Here is an 18267-nt window from a genome sequence, read left to right on the forward strand (position 1 = left end):
TTTGCTTTAAGGTACTATTTTACAATTGATTACTTGTATTTGTGATTTCATTGTATGTCTGTTATTGAAAACAACTACACACAGCTACACTAAAGATAGTGTTTGTGTAGTATGAATACTCTCTTTCAAGTGCTAACCTCTGGGTATTTCATGTTGTATGTAACCCAAAATCAAATCAAATCACGTCAATTACTTTTCTAGTTCTTTGTCTTCATTTTTCTCATGCTACTGACAAGAATCTGGATGTCATGGTGTGAAACATCAACGGTAATTCAATGTTATCCCTTTCACTTTGTGTGGGCGGGGGAGGGGGAGGACGAGGTGCAGATGCTCCTGTAGCCATGGTGGCGCTGAGGTACCTGATGGAAGAAGAGAGCCAAGACGACAGGTCACCTCTGTTGCTCAAGGCCTCCGCCAGCACAGCGCTGGCAGCTGTCCGCCAAGCCGAAACGAGGGAGCCACACCTGGACACGTTCTTCCTCAGCAGGTGATCCTGGGAACACATGTGGTTGTTTAGTTGGTCAGCATGTGTGTGTGTATCTAGCCTAGTCGTTTTTAGAATCAGGTTGCATTTATCGGAAGTTGTTCTCATCTTCTACTCTTGCAGGAAGAATAACTTAAGCCTAAGTCTAGTGTTGCTGGTGGGCTGCTACGTAGCTATTTTGATTCCAGCCTACTCCCACTCAGACAAGCTGGCCCCTATAGATGACGACCATCAATTGCCTAAAGATCAGGTACGAATGCATTAAGAGACATCATGCATTTTTAATCCATAAGGTACATTTAAAATATATTAACACATGCTCAGTATCTCTCTACCCACTACCCTCTCTCTCTCTTACCATGCCAACTTCTCCCTGTACAGGCTCTCCTCAACCGGTCAGCTGATCTTCTGTCGGGGCCCTGCCTACCAAAATGGGGTCTGGATCACCTGAAGACCTTGTCCTGTTCTGCTGGCCTCCTGGACCTGGTCCCTGTGTTTGTTGTGGAGGGGCCGAAGGAGGAGGTCGAGGTGGAGGAGAGCCGTGTACCCTGGGAGTTATCCCCTCCGCTGGGGCTCCGGGGCAGCGAGCGGCAGGCGGCCCAGGCTCTGGCCTCCCTGCCCCGGCCCGGCCTTCCCGCCCGGCTGCTGAGGGAGGGAGGATGCAGGCGCTGCGTGGTGGTGGGCAGTGGAGGGGTGCTCCACGGCAGCCATCTAGGATCCTTTATAGATCAGTATGATGTCATCATCAGGTAGGAATTAGAAAGGGAGGTTTGAGCAGAATTTGAATTTGTCGTATTTATATTTTACATTAAATATGAGATGGTATTATAGAGAGATGACAGTACCTACCATCTGACACATTGCGTCATTAAGAATGAATCTATCTTCACCTTCCCTCTCTCCCTGGCTGTCCTCAGACTGAACGCGGCACCAGTGCGGGGCTTCCAGAGAGACGCAGGGTCCAGGACAACGATCCGCCTGGTGTACCCTGAGGCAGCTCCCGCCTCCCCTGACGAGTACAGGAACACCAGCATGGTAGCCCTGGTGGTCTTCAAGAGCCTCGACCTGGACTGGCTCACCTCCGTTATCACCAAGAGACCTCTGGTACGGGCCCCAAACCACCAGATATCCCAATACACAGAACAAATTGCAAACCAAAACAGCTAAATGCTGCTAAACAAATCTCTCTACTCAATGTGTCCCAGCATTCCTGATCAAAGCAGTTGGAACTCAAACCAAATCCCCCCAGGATGAATTATGTACTCTGTATGTACGACTGTCCTGTTTCCTCCTCTTTCGCGTTATGTCCCCTGCAGAGTTTTTGGTCAAAGCTGTGGTTCTGGAGGCGGGTGGTCGAGGAGATTCCCCTGAACGCAGAACACTTCCGGATCCTAAACCCAGAGGTTATCCACCAGACAGGGCGGGCCCTGCACAGCTACACCCCACGCAAGGGAAAGGTGAGAGCTACACTTTTGAAGCAGACCACTATGACCTTTGGAGTACAGTATCATTACCATAAATGTAAATGTAGAATTAGAAATGTGAATAATGAAAGACATAGTACAATTTCCCCCTTTCTCTCCCACACACATACACACACACACACACACAGAGGGTGCCCACGCTGGGGGCCTGTGCAGTGGTGCTGGCCCTGCAGCTGTGTGACCAGGTCAGCCTGGCGGGGTTCGGCTACGACATGAGGCACCCAGGGGCCAGGCTCCACTACTACGAGACCTTACGCATGGACGCCATGAAGGGCCAGGTACGAGACCTCAGGAGGATGGCTGGGGGTGGCAGAGAGGGGAGGGTAACTTTTCTGAAAAAGGGCTGGGAACCAGTGGTTCCCAACCTCGTTTGGTTTGGGACCCCATTTTGAGGTTTGAAAATCGATGGTTTGCACCACGTTCATACATGTTTGGTCATGTGCTTCCTCCTGGTGGTCCTCGTTTTTGAACCCACTGGATACATTTCTCCAGGACATTCCTAATGTCCCAGGGTAGTGAACATTTTGTGCATTGGTGCAAGTCGTTTGCTTGTCGTTTGCTTGTGGTCTAAGAATCCCTAGACCTTTGGAAATATGTTAGTAAATCAAAAATTCACATTTCTATAGGTTATGAGTTAGTCATCTCTCGTGACGCCCATATACCATATATATCAGATGACCCAAGTGGGGCTCCTGAGGTCGGGACACACTTGGGTTAGACAGACGACTGTATCGTGTTTGAGTATGTGGTTCTTCCGAGAACAAACCACCTATGTGCATATGCGCGTCTAGGGATTTCTGCAAACATACACTGGTCTTAACACTGCGTATGGATTACCATTTGTCTCATTTCATAGGTGGTGCACGACATCGGCTCTGAGAAACTCTTTCTGAGGGATCTGGTTTCGTCAGGGGCTGTGACTGACCTTACAGGAGCGTTATGAGCCTGTGGCGAAGAGAGAGCGAGAGCGAGGGAGACACACACAACACAATGCCAATGACATGACACTCGGTTTCTGCCACCGGGAGAGAAACAACGTATAAACACAACACTCTGACCTTTACCACGCAGGGGGTCTGCAGACAGAGCGGCAAATGAGCAGGATTGGATTAGGAGACAGAGGGGAGGGATACAGTATGTTTGTGTTTGTAGATTTACTCTTGAATTATTAACCAGATCACTGCACTTCTACCAGCTTCACGTTATATTCTCTAGAACGTTTATGTATTTGAGGTATTATTAAGGATTGCTGGAATTCTTTATGATTTCCTGGTTGGATTCAGGAAGATCAAACACCAATATGGTAATTTACATGTGATTATTATATATTTTTTATAAACACTATCCAAATATTAAACACTTTTAAGAAAATCTTGTCCTGGACCATTTACTGTATACCGTAGGTGTAGCAATGTATGTTACATATATGCCTGTGTGTGAGAAAAGCATGGTTGCAGGGTGTGAGAGAGATTTTCGAGCTTTGAAGTATTCACACTATGATAGGAATGTTAAAGAGGTGAAATAGTTGCAGCAGAGATGCAGCACAGATGGTAGATGTAAATAATTAAAATAATTTCCAGATTCCAAATACATTTAGTGTATTGCTAATAAATATGATACAATACAAAACAATCATTCATCAACAATCAGGAATTTGCAAACAAAATAGTAGTCAAAATACAATTGATAGTGCCCAACAGTGTTCAAAGTGGTCAAATCTTTACCTTCAAATCACTTTAAAGTGATTACAATAAACCATTTTTGGTCCCAGCCTTCATAGATCCATAAACGTATTTTCTAACCTAGTAGATTTAACAGACATTTTTTCTTTAAACTATCCTTCAACAAGACACAATAAAATACATAGCAATGTGTTCCTGGCTGTGAACAAATGTATGTGTATGCCTTGGCTGCAGATGTGATTGTAAACATGCTTGCTGGTGTATATCTTTCTTTCCAAAAAGGGGATTGCATACCTGCATGTGTATATGTTTCATTTCAGGAAGGGAATTGCACATATGCCTGCGTGTGCATGCGTTCCTTCCCAGAAAGGCACATAATGCACCTGTATGTGTGTGTGTGTGTGTGTGTGTGTGTGTGTGTGTGTGTGTGTGCGCTTCTCCACAGGAGTGGGCTTCCACATGGGGCTGCGTGCCTGAGTCTGCCTTTCTCCTCTACAGAAGGGGGTTGCGGGAGGGCTCCCACAGCTTGCTGGCCAGTTGTCTGCAGTGCTGGAGGATGTATTCGGTGGGGATGACCCCCAGGTGGACGGTGAGCAGCTCGTAACACTTTACCACCTCGCCCGCGTGGTTCTTACTGTAGTACCGCAGCAGCTTCCTGTAACACACACACACAGGGTGGGGCCCGCTCCACGGTGAACAACATGCTGCTTCTGCATTCACTGCATCCGTGTTGAGAGTAAACAGGCACACCGAAGTAGACAGGTCCTGTCACAGTGAGGCAGTGAAGTGCAGGGTACCTGTAATAGTCCCGGGCCAGCACTCCGATGGGGGCGGAATCGTCGGATAGTACAGGCAGGTCCACCTCGTCTAATTTGTAGCCCTGATCATTCACAAAAATACTGTCATATAGAAGGTATATATATTCTGTATTTTAAGTTTATATAGGAAGATAACAAATGATTTGTTACAATATAGCATAGCTATTTGTCTTGTTCTGTTTTGACGTCTTTTCTATATATCTTGCATATATATAATTTTATCTCCATTTAATATGCATTACTCTTCTTCTCATTCTGCTGGGGTACCCAAATTTCCTCTCTCCTTAACAGGAAGCTAAAATAATGTACAGAGACTGAGACTGTTTATCTTTACTTACGGTTTCATTTTCAAACCAGAGGAAGTAACAGAAGTAGAAGTCTCCGTCTCGCAGCGTAACGGTAGAGTAACCCTTCTGTAGGTATTGCCGTGCGGTTCTGACAAGACCCCACACCTGCAGTGAGATCACACACACACACACACACACACACACACACACACACACACACACACACACACACACACACAAGATGACTGATCAGAGGAAAAAACTGCAGCGTAGTAGTGGAAAAAACACATTCATTATTCATTACTAAAGTCGGCCACACACTGGTTTGTCCGGAGTGTCCAGTTAGTAATGGCTCACCTTTCCTCTGATGAACTGCGCCAGCGGGCCCTTCCCCAGCTCGGAGGTGCTTTGCTCTGTGATGTTGAAGGACGGGGCGATCATCTGCCCAGTGGATCGATCCACACAGATGAAGTGGATGAGGCCGGGGAAGTCCTCCAGGTACGTAAGGCGCTGGGTTAAGACCAATACACCCCAGGATTGATGGTGGTATTCAACATCACCTTTCAGTTGTGTTTTTTTTTTTCTTCCTAGGCCTATCGTGTGTTTACCCCCCTATTTTCTAAGCCCACTATCTTGCAAAATACAAATACACACATTCAACATTTCAACTGTCATTTTGATATATAAACATGGGTCTGTTATCTGGTGCTAACTTATGGCGACCCCAGACAGGATATGACACCATGGTGATGTTTCTCTTGCTCTTAACCAACAGGAAGTCCTTCCAGTCCATTAGTTTCTCCCTGGTGAAACGACACAAAATAAAACAAATTAAATGGATTCAATTAATTGGAAACAGTGACAGTGACAGTAAAAAAAAAATCCACTCAGACAAAGGATGAAGTATGTTCATAGCAACCAAAAATGGACAAAAAGGTATTTATTTCAAAGTCTTGATACTTACTGAACCATGGCTTGAGCCTGTTCCTGTAGCGCGGGGGAGAGGCGCTGTGGCATGTCGGCTCCCCCACTGGTCTCGTTGAGGAAGCACTGCTTGTAGACACCACACAGCTGAGTCTTCATGCTCTTACACCAAGGGATGAGCCTGGAGGCCATACATACACAGGACCATTGAGAATAATAACAATTAAAGATGGATGTGTTGCAATGCTACTCCCGGCCAAGAGGGGGCAGTGCCCGACTTACTCTCTGGTGAAGCCTGGGCCCCCTCTGGTGAAGGCACGCTTCTTGAACTCTGACCACACATTCTGCAACTGAGACGTCTGAAGGACAAATATGAAGGACACGTTCATATTTACGTCAGTGTTACCTCTTTCTATTGTTACAACTCATGGATAAACGTTTTAGGAAGGGGTTTAGGCAAAAATACATAACCATGCAGCCCTTATAGACAAAGACAAATAGATTAGATTGGACTGACTCGACTGTTAAGTCATCCTCAAAGTATTCTCATTGGGAAAATAGGTATCATCTTCTTTTAAATTAAAATTAAAAGTCTGTGCGTGTGGATGTGCATGTGTGCACACGTGTGCGGTGAGTGCTTGTATGCACGTGTGATGAAAACTTAAGAGTGCAGGGGCGTGAGAGAGCTTTTCACGAGACCCATGCTCACACCATGTGGGGAATGCTAAAGAGGTGGGGATAGCTGTGGCAGCGGTAACCCAGACTACAGTGGGTCAAAACGCCTGCAGCCACCAGAGCTGCCTGTGAAGCGGTGTACGGTACCTGTATGTCGCAGGGGCCCAGGGCCTTTATGAACTTGTCCAGCTTGCTGCGGAGGTCGTGTATGGCGGGCTGGCCCCTGGCGGCGGCCGGGCCCTCCTGGCCCTCGTTGAGACGCTTCTCCAGCTTGGCGAAGGCCTCCAGGTAGGCGTAGACCGACATGGCCACCCCGCTGTTAGGGATCTGGTGAATGGAGGAATTAAAATGGCTACATAGTTTGATATTTAATGTGTTGTCTTGCATCTTGTAGATGCACAGGCAGAATGGGCTTATAATCATATCAATTAAATCAACTTGAAAGAGAAATACAAATAAAACAGAATTCTTAATTCACACTCAGGGACAGTACATATTCCCCTAGCTATATCTAGATCTGCCTATATAGCAAATATAAATATAAATATATATATATATATATATATATATATAAATAATATATACACACATGGGGTGCCACTACTGCCCTCTGTTGATGAAACAAGTAAAGACAACTGTATGCACTTTCTCTCAGTGTACTACTAATAACAGTTAGATGTTAGATGTTAGAATGTTGGATTGATTATGTAGCAGGTAGGGGTTATCCATCTCGCTCAAAGGTGTATACAGGTGGACTGTGGGCGTCGAGGTTCAAATCCAGAACCAGAAAATAATCCCTAGCCATCAGGTGATCCTGCCCCTTAGTCTTTAGATAGGTAATATAAAGTGGAGATGCTCTGGGATAATAGTGTTGTGACACTGCAGTGCGGTCAGCAGCTGACCTTGGTGAGCATCACTAGAGTGATCCCGGGCCAGAGCGGCAGGCAGTACATGGAGTGAGGCATCATGGGATACAAGCCATCCTTCAGAGACACCTCCAGGAACACTCTGGTGGGGGCCAAGGGGTCCGGGGGAGGGACTTCCAGGGTGTGTAGGCTGTCCTCTGCTATCTACACTCACTCACACACACACACACACACACACACACACACACACACACACACACACACACACACACACACACACACACACACACACACACACACACACACACACACACACACACACGTGTGAGGTCATGGGCCAGGAAAATATACATTGACATGTTATTCATTATTAACAGCTGTTTTGATGAATAAATGAATACCCTACCTGTATGTCTGGATCCACAAACTCAAACATAGGAGTGTCCCCTCTTGCTGTCCTTTCTGGTGAGAACCAAAGAAAATGTGTATTTCAATATGGCCTCCCTATTGATTGAAAAACCGTGATAAAGGGCTTGGTTTGTTAAGGCAAGTGTTTGGTTTAACAGATTAATAAGCAATAACTAGATGATAATACAATAAAACGATTATAACTTATTTGCTTTGTTGACTCACATATTTTTCCACAAGATCAATATTAATTAAAACTGCGAGCAGTGTTGAGGGAGTCAAGCTGATAAACTAATTAAACAAAATTAAAACATAAACTACCAAGTTTGGTTATGATATGTCAAAGGGCTGCTGAGATACAGGCTTACTTGCTGTTTGGCGGCTTTGTGGTCAAATTTGATTGGCTGTTGCGGCCAAACGGTTTTGAATTTGAAGATTCTGTGTATAAGTTTTGTGAGGCATCGTCTGAGCAACATATGTGCCAAGTTTGGAGATGATTGGACAAAATGTGTGATGTGTGAAACATTTTGAAGGTTTTTGACATAAACCAAGATGGCGGACAATTTATCATGACGCAATATGACGTCATAGGGTGCGTTGAACTCGGCTTGGCCCAAGGATTCCAATGATGCCTTGTTTGTGAATATTGGTTGAATGTGTCAAAAGTTATAAACATGAATGCATGTCCAACTTTGACCTGTTGGTGGCGCTAGAGCTCATGGGCTAGCGACCTCAAATTTGCTGTGAGGGCTTATGGGACTGTCCTGAATCACTGTGCCAAATTTCACAACCTTTTGCCATTGGGTTCTATGGGCTGCCATAGACTCCCATTGAATGAAAATAATATTTGAACTGTTGGTGGCGCTAGAGCTCATGGGCTAGCAACCTCAAATTTGCTGTGAGGGCTTATGGGACTGTCCTGAATCAGTGTGCCAAATTTCACAACTTTTTACCATTTGGTTCTATGGGCTGCCATAGACTCCAATGGCAGGTAAATAATAATAATAATAATAATAATAATAATAGGAAAACGTAGAATAACAATGGTTGTCTCGCAGCTTCGCTGCTTGACTCCCAAATATCCACATGGAAAACACATCCAACAACACTTACCTGAACCACTTGAGCTTCTGTTAGTAGGGGAGGGCTGTGGTGTGTAAAACATTTCCAGACCCGAACACGACACACTCTCCACATCCTAGAACCAAAGCAAAAAGGTAATGATAAAGTAATGATAAAGTAATGATGTCACTTTGGATAAAAGCGTCTGCTAAATGACAGTGAATAGTATCGATAGTATACATAGTATATATATTATATAGTATATATCAATAGTAGTACAATGTGTAACAGGCTTCAGGTGGGGGCCGTACCTCTGGGCCAGGGTCCTCCTGGTCTGTGTTGGAGGGGTACATGTTCTGCGTCATGACGATAAGAGCCAGCAGGTCAGACGGGCTCAAGGTGCTGGTGTTCCGGCTGGTAGAAGGAAAACAAAAAGTAAACAACAAGGATGTCAAGAATATGTTGCATAGGACATCAAACATGAAACTCACGGTAAGAGGTTGGTCATCTAGGAAGGAGAATGATTAGGAGTAGGACTACTACTTTGATTAGGAGCCAAAAGGTTCTGGGATCAAAATCAAATAACAGTAGGCTACCAGTAGACATACCCTATTCATGACGTGTAACTAAATCTATTTAGTTCTCTGCAAGTCGCGTTTGGATTAAACCTTCGAAATTTTGATGATAAACATCTAAATCGTAGTTCCATATTAACAAGACATTTCAGCATTGCAAAATAGAAAGTAAGAAAGAAAATAAAGAAAGAAAGCTATAGAAGCATTGAGGGGAACAAGGAGTAGTGAGGAGTTAGAAGGAGCAAGGAGGCTACAGGAGAAGCATGGAGCAGCAAGGAGATGCGCGGAGGCACAAGATGGAGCAAGGAGGAACTAGGAGGAGCAAGGAGCCGCGGGGAGGAGAGAGGAGGAACCAGGAGGAGCAAGGAGGAACCAGGAGTAACAAGGAGGAGCAAGGAGCAGCAAGGACGAACGAGGAACAGGGAACCAGGAGGAGCGAGGAGGACACCTGGAGTAGAAGGCGAGCAGCTTGGTGTGCACCAGTATGAAGGCGTGCAGCACCTCCTCCCCGGCCCGCTCAGAGCTGCTGTTGAGCTGCTGCACCAGGCGGCGCTCCAGGAACTCTATGCACTGTTCACACAGTGTGGGGTGGATCAGCCTCTCCACCGCCTGGCCGGAGGGACGAGCAGGAGGGGAGAGCCAAGATTAAAACAATGTATTAGGTCCGTAATAATCAACCCTTAAAGGGTCAGGTAGGAGGGTCTAGTGCTTAGGTGTGTTTGACCTCCATCCGAAAGTAACTAGATTCGATTCCCAGTGTCCATGGCCCTTGAGCAAGAAGCTCAAACCCCTAGCTCCTGCTCCTTCATGACATGAGTTCACTCTGAATTCACTGTGAATCCTTTTGGATAAAAGCCGTGTCTACTAAATGACAAAATAGTTAAGTGAATCTAACTTGTTATTTTGTTAACTCAATTTTAATGAGCAATGTGTCTTTGGGGATGCGTGTGCAAGTATCTTCTTGATTCTTCTAGTTACTTATTCATCATTGTCAGAATAATTGGCTATTAAATCCACCAAACACTAATCAATGGAAAACATCTAACACGCACTGCTGTCTACCTCCACTAAGAAGCTCTGGTCGTTCTCCCGCAGCCGGCTGTAGGTCTCCAGTAGACCCTGGAGGTGTTTCCACAGCCTGGTCCTCTGCTCTGTGTCTTGTGGACGCAGTCTGGAAAACACACATATTACAGTCGGTGCATTACACTCATTAGGGCCTTGAAACGCAACGACAAAGTGCATGTCCCATGAGGAGAACAGAAAACTACACCTACTCTTTACGCAGGAGGTTACTGCTGAGGGTCACCATGCCGAAGAGAACTTCAATAATCTTCTTCATCACGAAGATCTTCCTCCTCAGATCGTCCTCACACTCCTCGCCGTCTCCGTTCACGGCGATGTAGAGACACTCATCAAACTGTCAGGGGTGGAGGGACAGCCATGTGTTAGAGTGTGGATCCTGCATGGGAGATTGTCTATGAAACACTCAATCGGGTCTATGATTCGCACTGCTGCTGTCAACTTTTCACTGCTGTGACCCCTCACAATTTAGTATTTAGTCATTTTGAAGCACGTTTCTGTTTTCTTCAAGATATATGTTATTTATAAGCAGGTAGGACTTAAGCATCTTGCTCAAGGAGGCTTATAGTAAGACAGCAGCGATGGGGATGAAACCCTGTACTTTTTGGCCATGAGTCATAACCACTATTACTCTATCCTGAGTAATAAAGTCCTATCTCATCTGTTTAACAGGGATTCATCAGCCTTAATGACATATTGTCCCCAAGCACAGGGTGTCTAAAGGGACTACATTGCTGGCGATTGTTAGGGTTGAATGGACCTGGGAAGGCTAGTGAATAGACAACAGCATGTTGTCACGTGAGTGGGGAGCCCTGTTCCAGCTCCCTAATGAGGCTCACATGACCAGAGACAGGAGCTTTCAGAACTCAAGGGGTTTCCGTTTAGATAACAAAGCCCCTATTGTTCACACTCTACAGTAGTAGAGGAGGTGTCCTCCAGAGATGCTTTTTATTACCTTTACACACACTTGACAACAGAGTTAATACGAAAGACTTGCTGTTGTTCTCGCTTGTCTGTGTTTCTTCTTTCGTCCTCTCCTCTCTGTGTTTCCTAGGTTGTTTTATGAATCAAAGACAAGATAGTCTGCAATAACATTCTCTGTATGTCCCTTGTATGAAAGCGTCAGCTAAAGCCACACAGAGACAGACACGCTCAGAAGGTGTCAAATCCCAGCCGCGTGCTTCTTGATGTAGCACCTGATGTAGGACATAGTTGTGTTCACTCTCTGTGGTGAAGCAGGCGTAGCTGTCTCCCAGCCGGTCCACCATGGTGCTGCAGGAGATGATGATGGGGGCGAATAGAGTGTTTAGGCTGTCCTCAAACTCAGGCGGCTGGAGAGGGACAGACAGGACATGATAGAAACTAGCTGGAGAGAGACAGACAGGACACCTTAGAAACTAAATGGAGATGGACAGACAGGACACCTTAGAAACTAGCTGAAGAGAGACAGACAGGACACCTTAGAAACTAGATGGAGAGAGACAAACAAGACACATTAATACTAGCTACACAGTCGATCCACAGATATGGAGATCAGATATGAAATGGTCATATACATAGTTATGTTTATTGTAGTGAAATAGTAACCAAGCATATTTTTATTTTTATTATATCATTATTATTATTATGATGAAACATGGCCCCAAAATGCTATTCAATGCCCTACATGTAGGTCTACCCTCGCTTTTGTCAACATTTTCTACAGGATTGCCAGAACATGTGCATGACTATGAAACTTCAGGGTTAAGAGCTACTATGTCTTGTAGTATATCAGGAAATTACCAGTAGTGGGCCTATAGGCATCTACATATTTACTGAATTAATGAAAAGGCTTCTTACCCTCTGGCCCTCCTCCTGGGACGCCCCGTACTGGTCCTGGACATTCTGCCTGAACTCCGGGTCGGTCCAGTAGAAGAGGACCTCAGCGCTCTCACTCGCTATCAGCAGACACTTCATCTCGCCTGAAGACGCACTCCTGCTCTGATTCTACTAGCCTACTGTGTCCAGTCGTTAATTGTTGAATACGTTTAGATCCATTGCATGGCTTGAATGCAATTCAAAAACAATTTAGTTTATATGGAGAAAAAACACAAGAAAAGGCAATTTGGAAATATAAATCGAGGTGCTCATTCTGAAATTTAAATATTTACAGTAGCGCATAACGAAATACAGGTAGCCGTGCGTAGCTTAATAAATATAATTATTGTGAATATTTCTCACAAAAAAAAGAGTACAATCCATTCCGAAGTCCCATTGAATTATTTATCGCAGCTCGTCGACCACACGGACTTCCCTGATGCTCCCCTTTCGTTCTATCTATCTGCAGTTCTAAATTGATCGAAACAAATCGATCATTTGGCAGCATACTTCATATAACCTAAATCTTGGATCCAAGCAGGCTACAGCAACATCCGATATCGCTATGTTGCAAAAGTTAACCACAATTCAGGAACTTTGCGAAGACCAACATTGCTCCAACACAACAGTTTCAGATCGTGGTTTCCAAAAGGTTCAACACTGCAGTCATGTGACGCTGCGAATACTTCTGGAGCGGAAGCCTCCTGTCCGATTTTACCACCGATCGCAGAGCAGTTTCGTGTTTCAAGCCTCATTGAAGACCACTATAGAGACCATCGCAAAGACTGCTCTTGGGTCGATTCTTACACATCGTTCAGCACACAGTAGGCTACGCCCGCATAGCTTTATGACGATTGCCAAGCTTACAGGGGATATAATAAGTCATGTGCTGCTTCAGAATTAAACTGAGTGGGTTTTACCTCTTGGCCCACGCCACACACTCATGCACCAAGGCGCGCGCGCGCAAACACGCACACACACACACACACACACACACACACACACACACACACACACACACACACACACACACACACACACACACACACACACACACACACACATACATACATACATGCACACAGATATGTAGAATAAACACATAGGGCCTACAAATGCACACACACCCACACATGAATGCATTCACACACGCGCGCGTGTCTGTGCATGATCGAGTGTATAGGCATGTACACAATATACTATTTTTTTGATTGGTGCCAAGAGCCACGCTCTCACTGTAATGATATCAACATGGTTTGGCAATTCAGTTATTAGACTGTCAGGCAGAGCATGCGCAGTAGGACTGGCGCGCTGCACGTTAACGGTAGTTCGGTGTTAAGTCTATATGCAAGAGGGGAGTCAATGTTACCTCGTGTATCCTATGCTTCGTATACATAAAGCACTTCTCTTCAAGTTACCTACGGTGTGTTTATTGAAGAACCCAACATAAACATTACATGGTGTCAGAAGATGGACTTGGAGAGTACGGTTTTATTTTGAAAGGGAAAAAGTTGGAAAAGCCTAGCTAGCTTGCACGGGGAGCAGCTAAGAGCTACGCTAATAACCCAAAGAGAGGACACTGTTAGCCTATTTACTTTCCGGCCGAGAAAGAGGACACAACGACGCGAAGATGCAAGCATTACAACCACCACCAAACCTTCAGCTGACAGGTAATGTGGCGGAGAATTTGAGAAGATTTAAACAACGCTTTCTGTTGTACCTGACGGCGATCGGTGCGGACGAGAAGAGCGCTAAGATGAAAGCGTCAGTGTTCTTGCATGTTATGGGTGACGAAGCGCTGTTCAGTTCCAAGAGGACGCGCACAAAATGGAATTGGATAAAATACTTGAGAAGTTTGAGGATTACTGTATCCCTAAAAGAAACGTGACATTTGAGAGACACTGATTTTTCACGTGTGCAGAAAACGGGAGAAACTGTTGATCAATATGTAACAGACCTGAGAAACCGAAGCAAGACGTGTGAGTTTGGAGAGCTGACTGACTCGTTGATAAAGGACAGACTTGTGTGCGGGATTCCAGATAATAGTCTAAGAGAGAGGCTGTTAAGGGAACAAGATTTGGACCTAGAAAAAGCACTGAGAATGTGTAGAGCAGCGGAAACGGTGAAAACACAAGCGAAAGAGCTGTTTAGTGAAAGCTGCAACGTGGATGCTGTAAGAGACGCAAACAGAGCAGTCAAGAAGAAGAGCACGGCTCCCGACGTCAATACACCAGTGCGCAGGGACGCACAGGGAAAGACATGCGATCGCTGTGGCACGCAGCATGCTCCCAGGAGATGTCCCGCATTTGGTAAAGTATGTCACGACTGTAACAAAAAGAACCATTATGCACAGCAATGTAAAAACCAACAGAGCGAAGTTCATGCAGTGGATGAGAGTGACTTTTATGTGGATGTGGTGACAGAACAGAACACAGTTAAAAAAGACTGGATGATGACACTGAAAGTAAATGACACACACATGGCATTGAAACTAGACACTGGAGCACAGGCAAATGTGATGTCAGAGGCAACATTCAACAAAATCAGACCCAGACCTAAAGTGCAGGCAACAAAAGTGAAAGTACGTGGATATTCAGGAGCAGCAATACCTGTGAAAGGAAAATGCTTGGTGAAAGTGACACACAAGGACAGAGAACACACACTAGCATTCATTGTGGTGCACAGAGACGTGCAGGCCATATTAGGTTTAGCTGCTTGTGAGAGACTGAACCTAGTTGAGAGAGTGCTTGTGGTGGAAAGTGAAGGAGAAACATGTCTATGTCTATGGTAACCTGATGGAAGAGTACAGTGACCTGTTTCAGGGTCTCGGATGCCTTCCTGGAGAACACACAATCACAGTGGATAAAAATGTGCCACCAGTTATCAATCCATGTCGAAAAGTGCCATTTGCTCTTCAAAAGCCACTGAAAACCGAGTTGGACAGAATGGAAAGCCTCAACGTGATCGAAAAGATTGATGAGCCAACTGACTGGGTGAGTTTGCTTGTTATTGTAGAAAAGAAAAATGGCAAGCCCAGAGTGTGTATGGATCCCAGAAACTTGAACAGAGCAATAAAAAGAGAACACTTCAAACTTCCCACAAGAGAAGAAATAATGTTACAGTTTGCAAATGCAAAGTACTTCAGCAAGCTAATGAAGGGAAATGAAGCTGGACAACAAAAGTTCAAAACTGTGTTCATTCAACAGCCCATTCGGTAGATATAGGTTTCTTCGGTTACCATTTGGCATAGCTTCAGCACCTGAGGTGTATCATAAGACAATACACATGATCTATGAACATCTGGAAGGAGTGGACACATCCATGGATGACATCATAGTATGGGGAAGTACGAAAGCTGAACACGATGAGAGGCTAAAACAAGTTCTCAAGGCAACAAGAACAGCAAACTTAAAGCTGAATAAAGAGAAATGACAGCTTGGGGTGAAAGAACTGACATTTGTGGGGGACATCCTGAGCAGCGAGGGCATCAGACCAGATCCCAGGAAAGTGTCTGCAATAGAAAACATGCCAAAGCCACAATGTAAGAAGGACATACAGAGGTTTAATGGCATGATAAACTACATGGGAAAGTTCATACCCAATATCTCAGAACGCATGGCACCTCTGAGACAGCTGACTGAAAAGAAGACAGAATGGGAATGGAGTCATAAACATGAAAAGTCATGGAAAGAACTGAAGATACAGCTCACATTAGAACCAGTTCTGAGGTTCTATGATCCAGCGAAGCCCATAAAAATCTCATCAGATGCATCACAGAGTGGGCTCGGAGCTGTTCTTCTACAAAAATATGATGACTGGCAACCAATCGCATATGCATCACGCTCAATGACAGACGCAGAGACATGATATGCACAAATCGAGAAAGAACTGCTCAGCATAACATATGCGTGTGAAAGATTTCACCAGTTTGTTTCAGGACAGAACATAAGCATTGAAACTGACCATAAGCCGCTCAATGACTGCCCACTGAGAATACAGTGGATGATGATCCGGCTACAACGCTACTCGCTGGATGTAATGTATACCCCAGGCAAGCTGATGTACACAGTGGACACATTGTCAAGAGCAGTTGACCCACAGGAGCCAGTGCACACTAAGATGAGTGATGACATGGATATTTATGTGAACATGATCACAAAGGCACTGCCAGTGGCGGACGCGAAAATGTCAACCAAGATGTGGCAAATGAGGTGGCAAACTGCACAACATGTTTGAGATATCATGCAAGCAATAGAGCTGAGCCACTTAAGGCGCACACAGTGCCTGACAGACCATATCAAAAGGTGGGCGCTGACCTATTTGTTTCTGCAGGGAAAGACTACATTGTGGTGACAGACTATTATTCCCTGTATCCAGAGGTCTGTAAACTACACACTACAACAGCGGAGGCTGTTGTAACGTCTATGAAGGCCATATTCTCCAGACATGGCGTGCCAAGCGAAGTCTTCACAGACAATGGACCACAATTTTCTAGCGCCAGTTTTGTACACTTTGCAGAAGAATGGAACTTTGTACACACAACGTCAAGTCCTCACTACCCGCAGTCTAATGGTTTGGCAGAAAAGTCGGTCCAGACTGTGAAGAGGTTGCTGTGTATAGCAAAAGACAGCGGAGCTGACTTTTACCAAAGCCTGCTTGTGTACCGCACAACGCCACTAGAGTGCGGTATTTCACCAGCACAACTCCTAATGGGACGTCGCCTTAGATCCAACCTGCCCATCCAGGAAAACCTGCTGAAGACAGGAGGGGGGAAAAGTACAGAGGTTCAAGGAGCGGCAAAAGGCAAAACAGAAATTCTACTATGATAAAGGAACACAGAACCTACCTGAACTGCATACTGGTGATTATGTGAGGCTCAAAGATAAAACAAATACATGGGCACAGAAAGCGACTGTTCTAAATGAAGTGTATCCAAGGTCGTACACCATTCAAACAGAGGATGGAGCAGTGCTGAGATGGAACCGGCGACACATTATGGGACCAGCCGCAGCAGATCAAAGAGCTGATGCCGCTGCTGAACAACCTGGACACTCAGTTGCTGCAGAACAGCCTGTACACTCGGATAGCTCATCACCTGAGGCACCAGTTCCTGTGCAAGAACTGCCCTTCAAAAGAGTTTCCAGGGCTGTGAAGCCACCAGTGAGGCTTATTGAACAGTTGTAGGATGTGAGATATTTGCAGTTTAAAAAAAACAAAAAAACAGTTAAAGTTGTTTATATAAAAGAAGGAATGGACAAGGAGTATTGTTGTAAAGTTATGAGTTTATAGTTTCTCTGGAATATTCTAATGATCTAACACTGCAGTTGAAAATATTTAAATAAGTAACTGTTGCGTTTAATAATTACAGTTCATAAGAGTTAAAGAGAAGTATTTAAAAATGAAGTATGTGTTTTTTATGTGTTACATTCTTATTTTAAGAAAGGGAGATGTAATGATATCAACATGGTTTGGGAATTCAGTTATTAGACTGTCAGGCAGAGCATGCGCAGTAGGACTGGCGCGCTGCACGTTAACGGTAGTTCGGTGTTAAGTCTATGCAAGAGGGGAGTCAATGTTACCTTGTGTATCCTATGCTTCGTATACATAAAGCACTTCTCTTCAAGTTACCTACGGTGTGTTTATTGAAGAACCCAACATAAACATTACACTCACCATGCAGAATTACACCCTACAAATGCATGTAAACACAAGTAGGTCATGGTCAACAACTCTGTCTTGTATTATACTGTGCACATTATGTTTTTGACTCGTGACAGACATTTGCTTAGGCAGAGCACAGGCATGGTTACATCAATATTTATATTTTATTAACCTAACATGGGTCAAAACGGTCCAAAATGCAAAAGGTTCTGCTCTCGGGGGCCAAGGTTTAATCTAGTCCATCGGGGGTTCTGAAGACCCAACCTTCGTGGAAGGCTCATTTAAGCTGACTCCTGTATATACAGAATAAACATCACAAAATCCTCAATGTTTGCGAACAGGGCCAGCGAGCCTTGCATGACTCCCAGCGGATCAAGGAGTATAAACAGTACGAGGGAGGACTT

The 18267-nt window shown here is 44.8% G+C and overlaps 2 protein-coding genes across 3 annotated transcripts; one reads left to right on the forward strand and one right to left on the reverse strand.

Annotated features, from left to right (window-relative positions):
- Positions 1-243: 243 nt before the first annotated feature.
- st3gal7 (ST3 beta-galactoside alpha-2,3-sialyltransferase 7) lies at positions 244-3321 on the forward strand (the record flags this gene model as incomplete). The annotated part of the gene is given in 9 exon segments (XM_084470173.1): positions 244-285; positions 288-410; positions 412-487; positions 583-734; positions 866-1233; positions 1402-1588; positions 1801-1941; positions 2097-2246; positions 2825-3321. Coding segments are annotated over 9 exon segments (1326 nt in total). The 3' UTR covers positions 2912-3321.
- A 324-nt stretch (positions 3322-3645) lies between these two features.
- Positions 3646-12835, reverse strand: hps1 (HPS1 biogenesis of lysosomal organelles complex 3 subunit 1). Of its 2 annotated transcripts, XM_084470418.1 has the most exons (17): positions 12185-12835; positions 11542-11676; positions 10540-10682; positions 10328-10436; positions 9714-9874; positions 9002-9104; positions 8742-8826; positions 7627-7682; positions 7257-7424; positions 6502-6681; positions 5962-6038; positions 5720-5860; positions 5493-5558; positions 5113-5257; positions 4807-4920; positions 4448-4530; positions 3646-4305 (listed from the first exon to the last, which is right to left on the reverse strand). In XM_084470418.1, the coding sequence occupies exons 1-17, from the start codon at positions 12299-12301 to the stop codon at positions 4143-4145; spliced, it is 2046 nt and encodes a 681-aa protein (XP_084326544.1). In that variant the 5' UTR covers positions 12302-12835; the 3' UTR covers positions 3646-4142. The 2 variants fall into 2 exon arrangements, with proteins under 2 accessions (XP_084326544.1, XP_084326543.1); XM_084470417.1 differs by having other exon boundaries at positions 4136-4530.
- Positions 12836-18267: the final 5432 nt, after the last annotated feature.

This window comes from Micromesistius poutassou (assembly GCF_964030765.1).
Source record: "Micromesistius poutassou genome assembly, chromosome: 7".
NCBI classification, from domain to species: domain Eukaryota; kingdom Metazoa; phylum Chordata; class Actinopteri; order Gadiformes; family Gadidae; genus Micromesistius; species Micromesistius poutassou.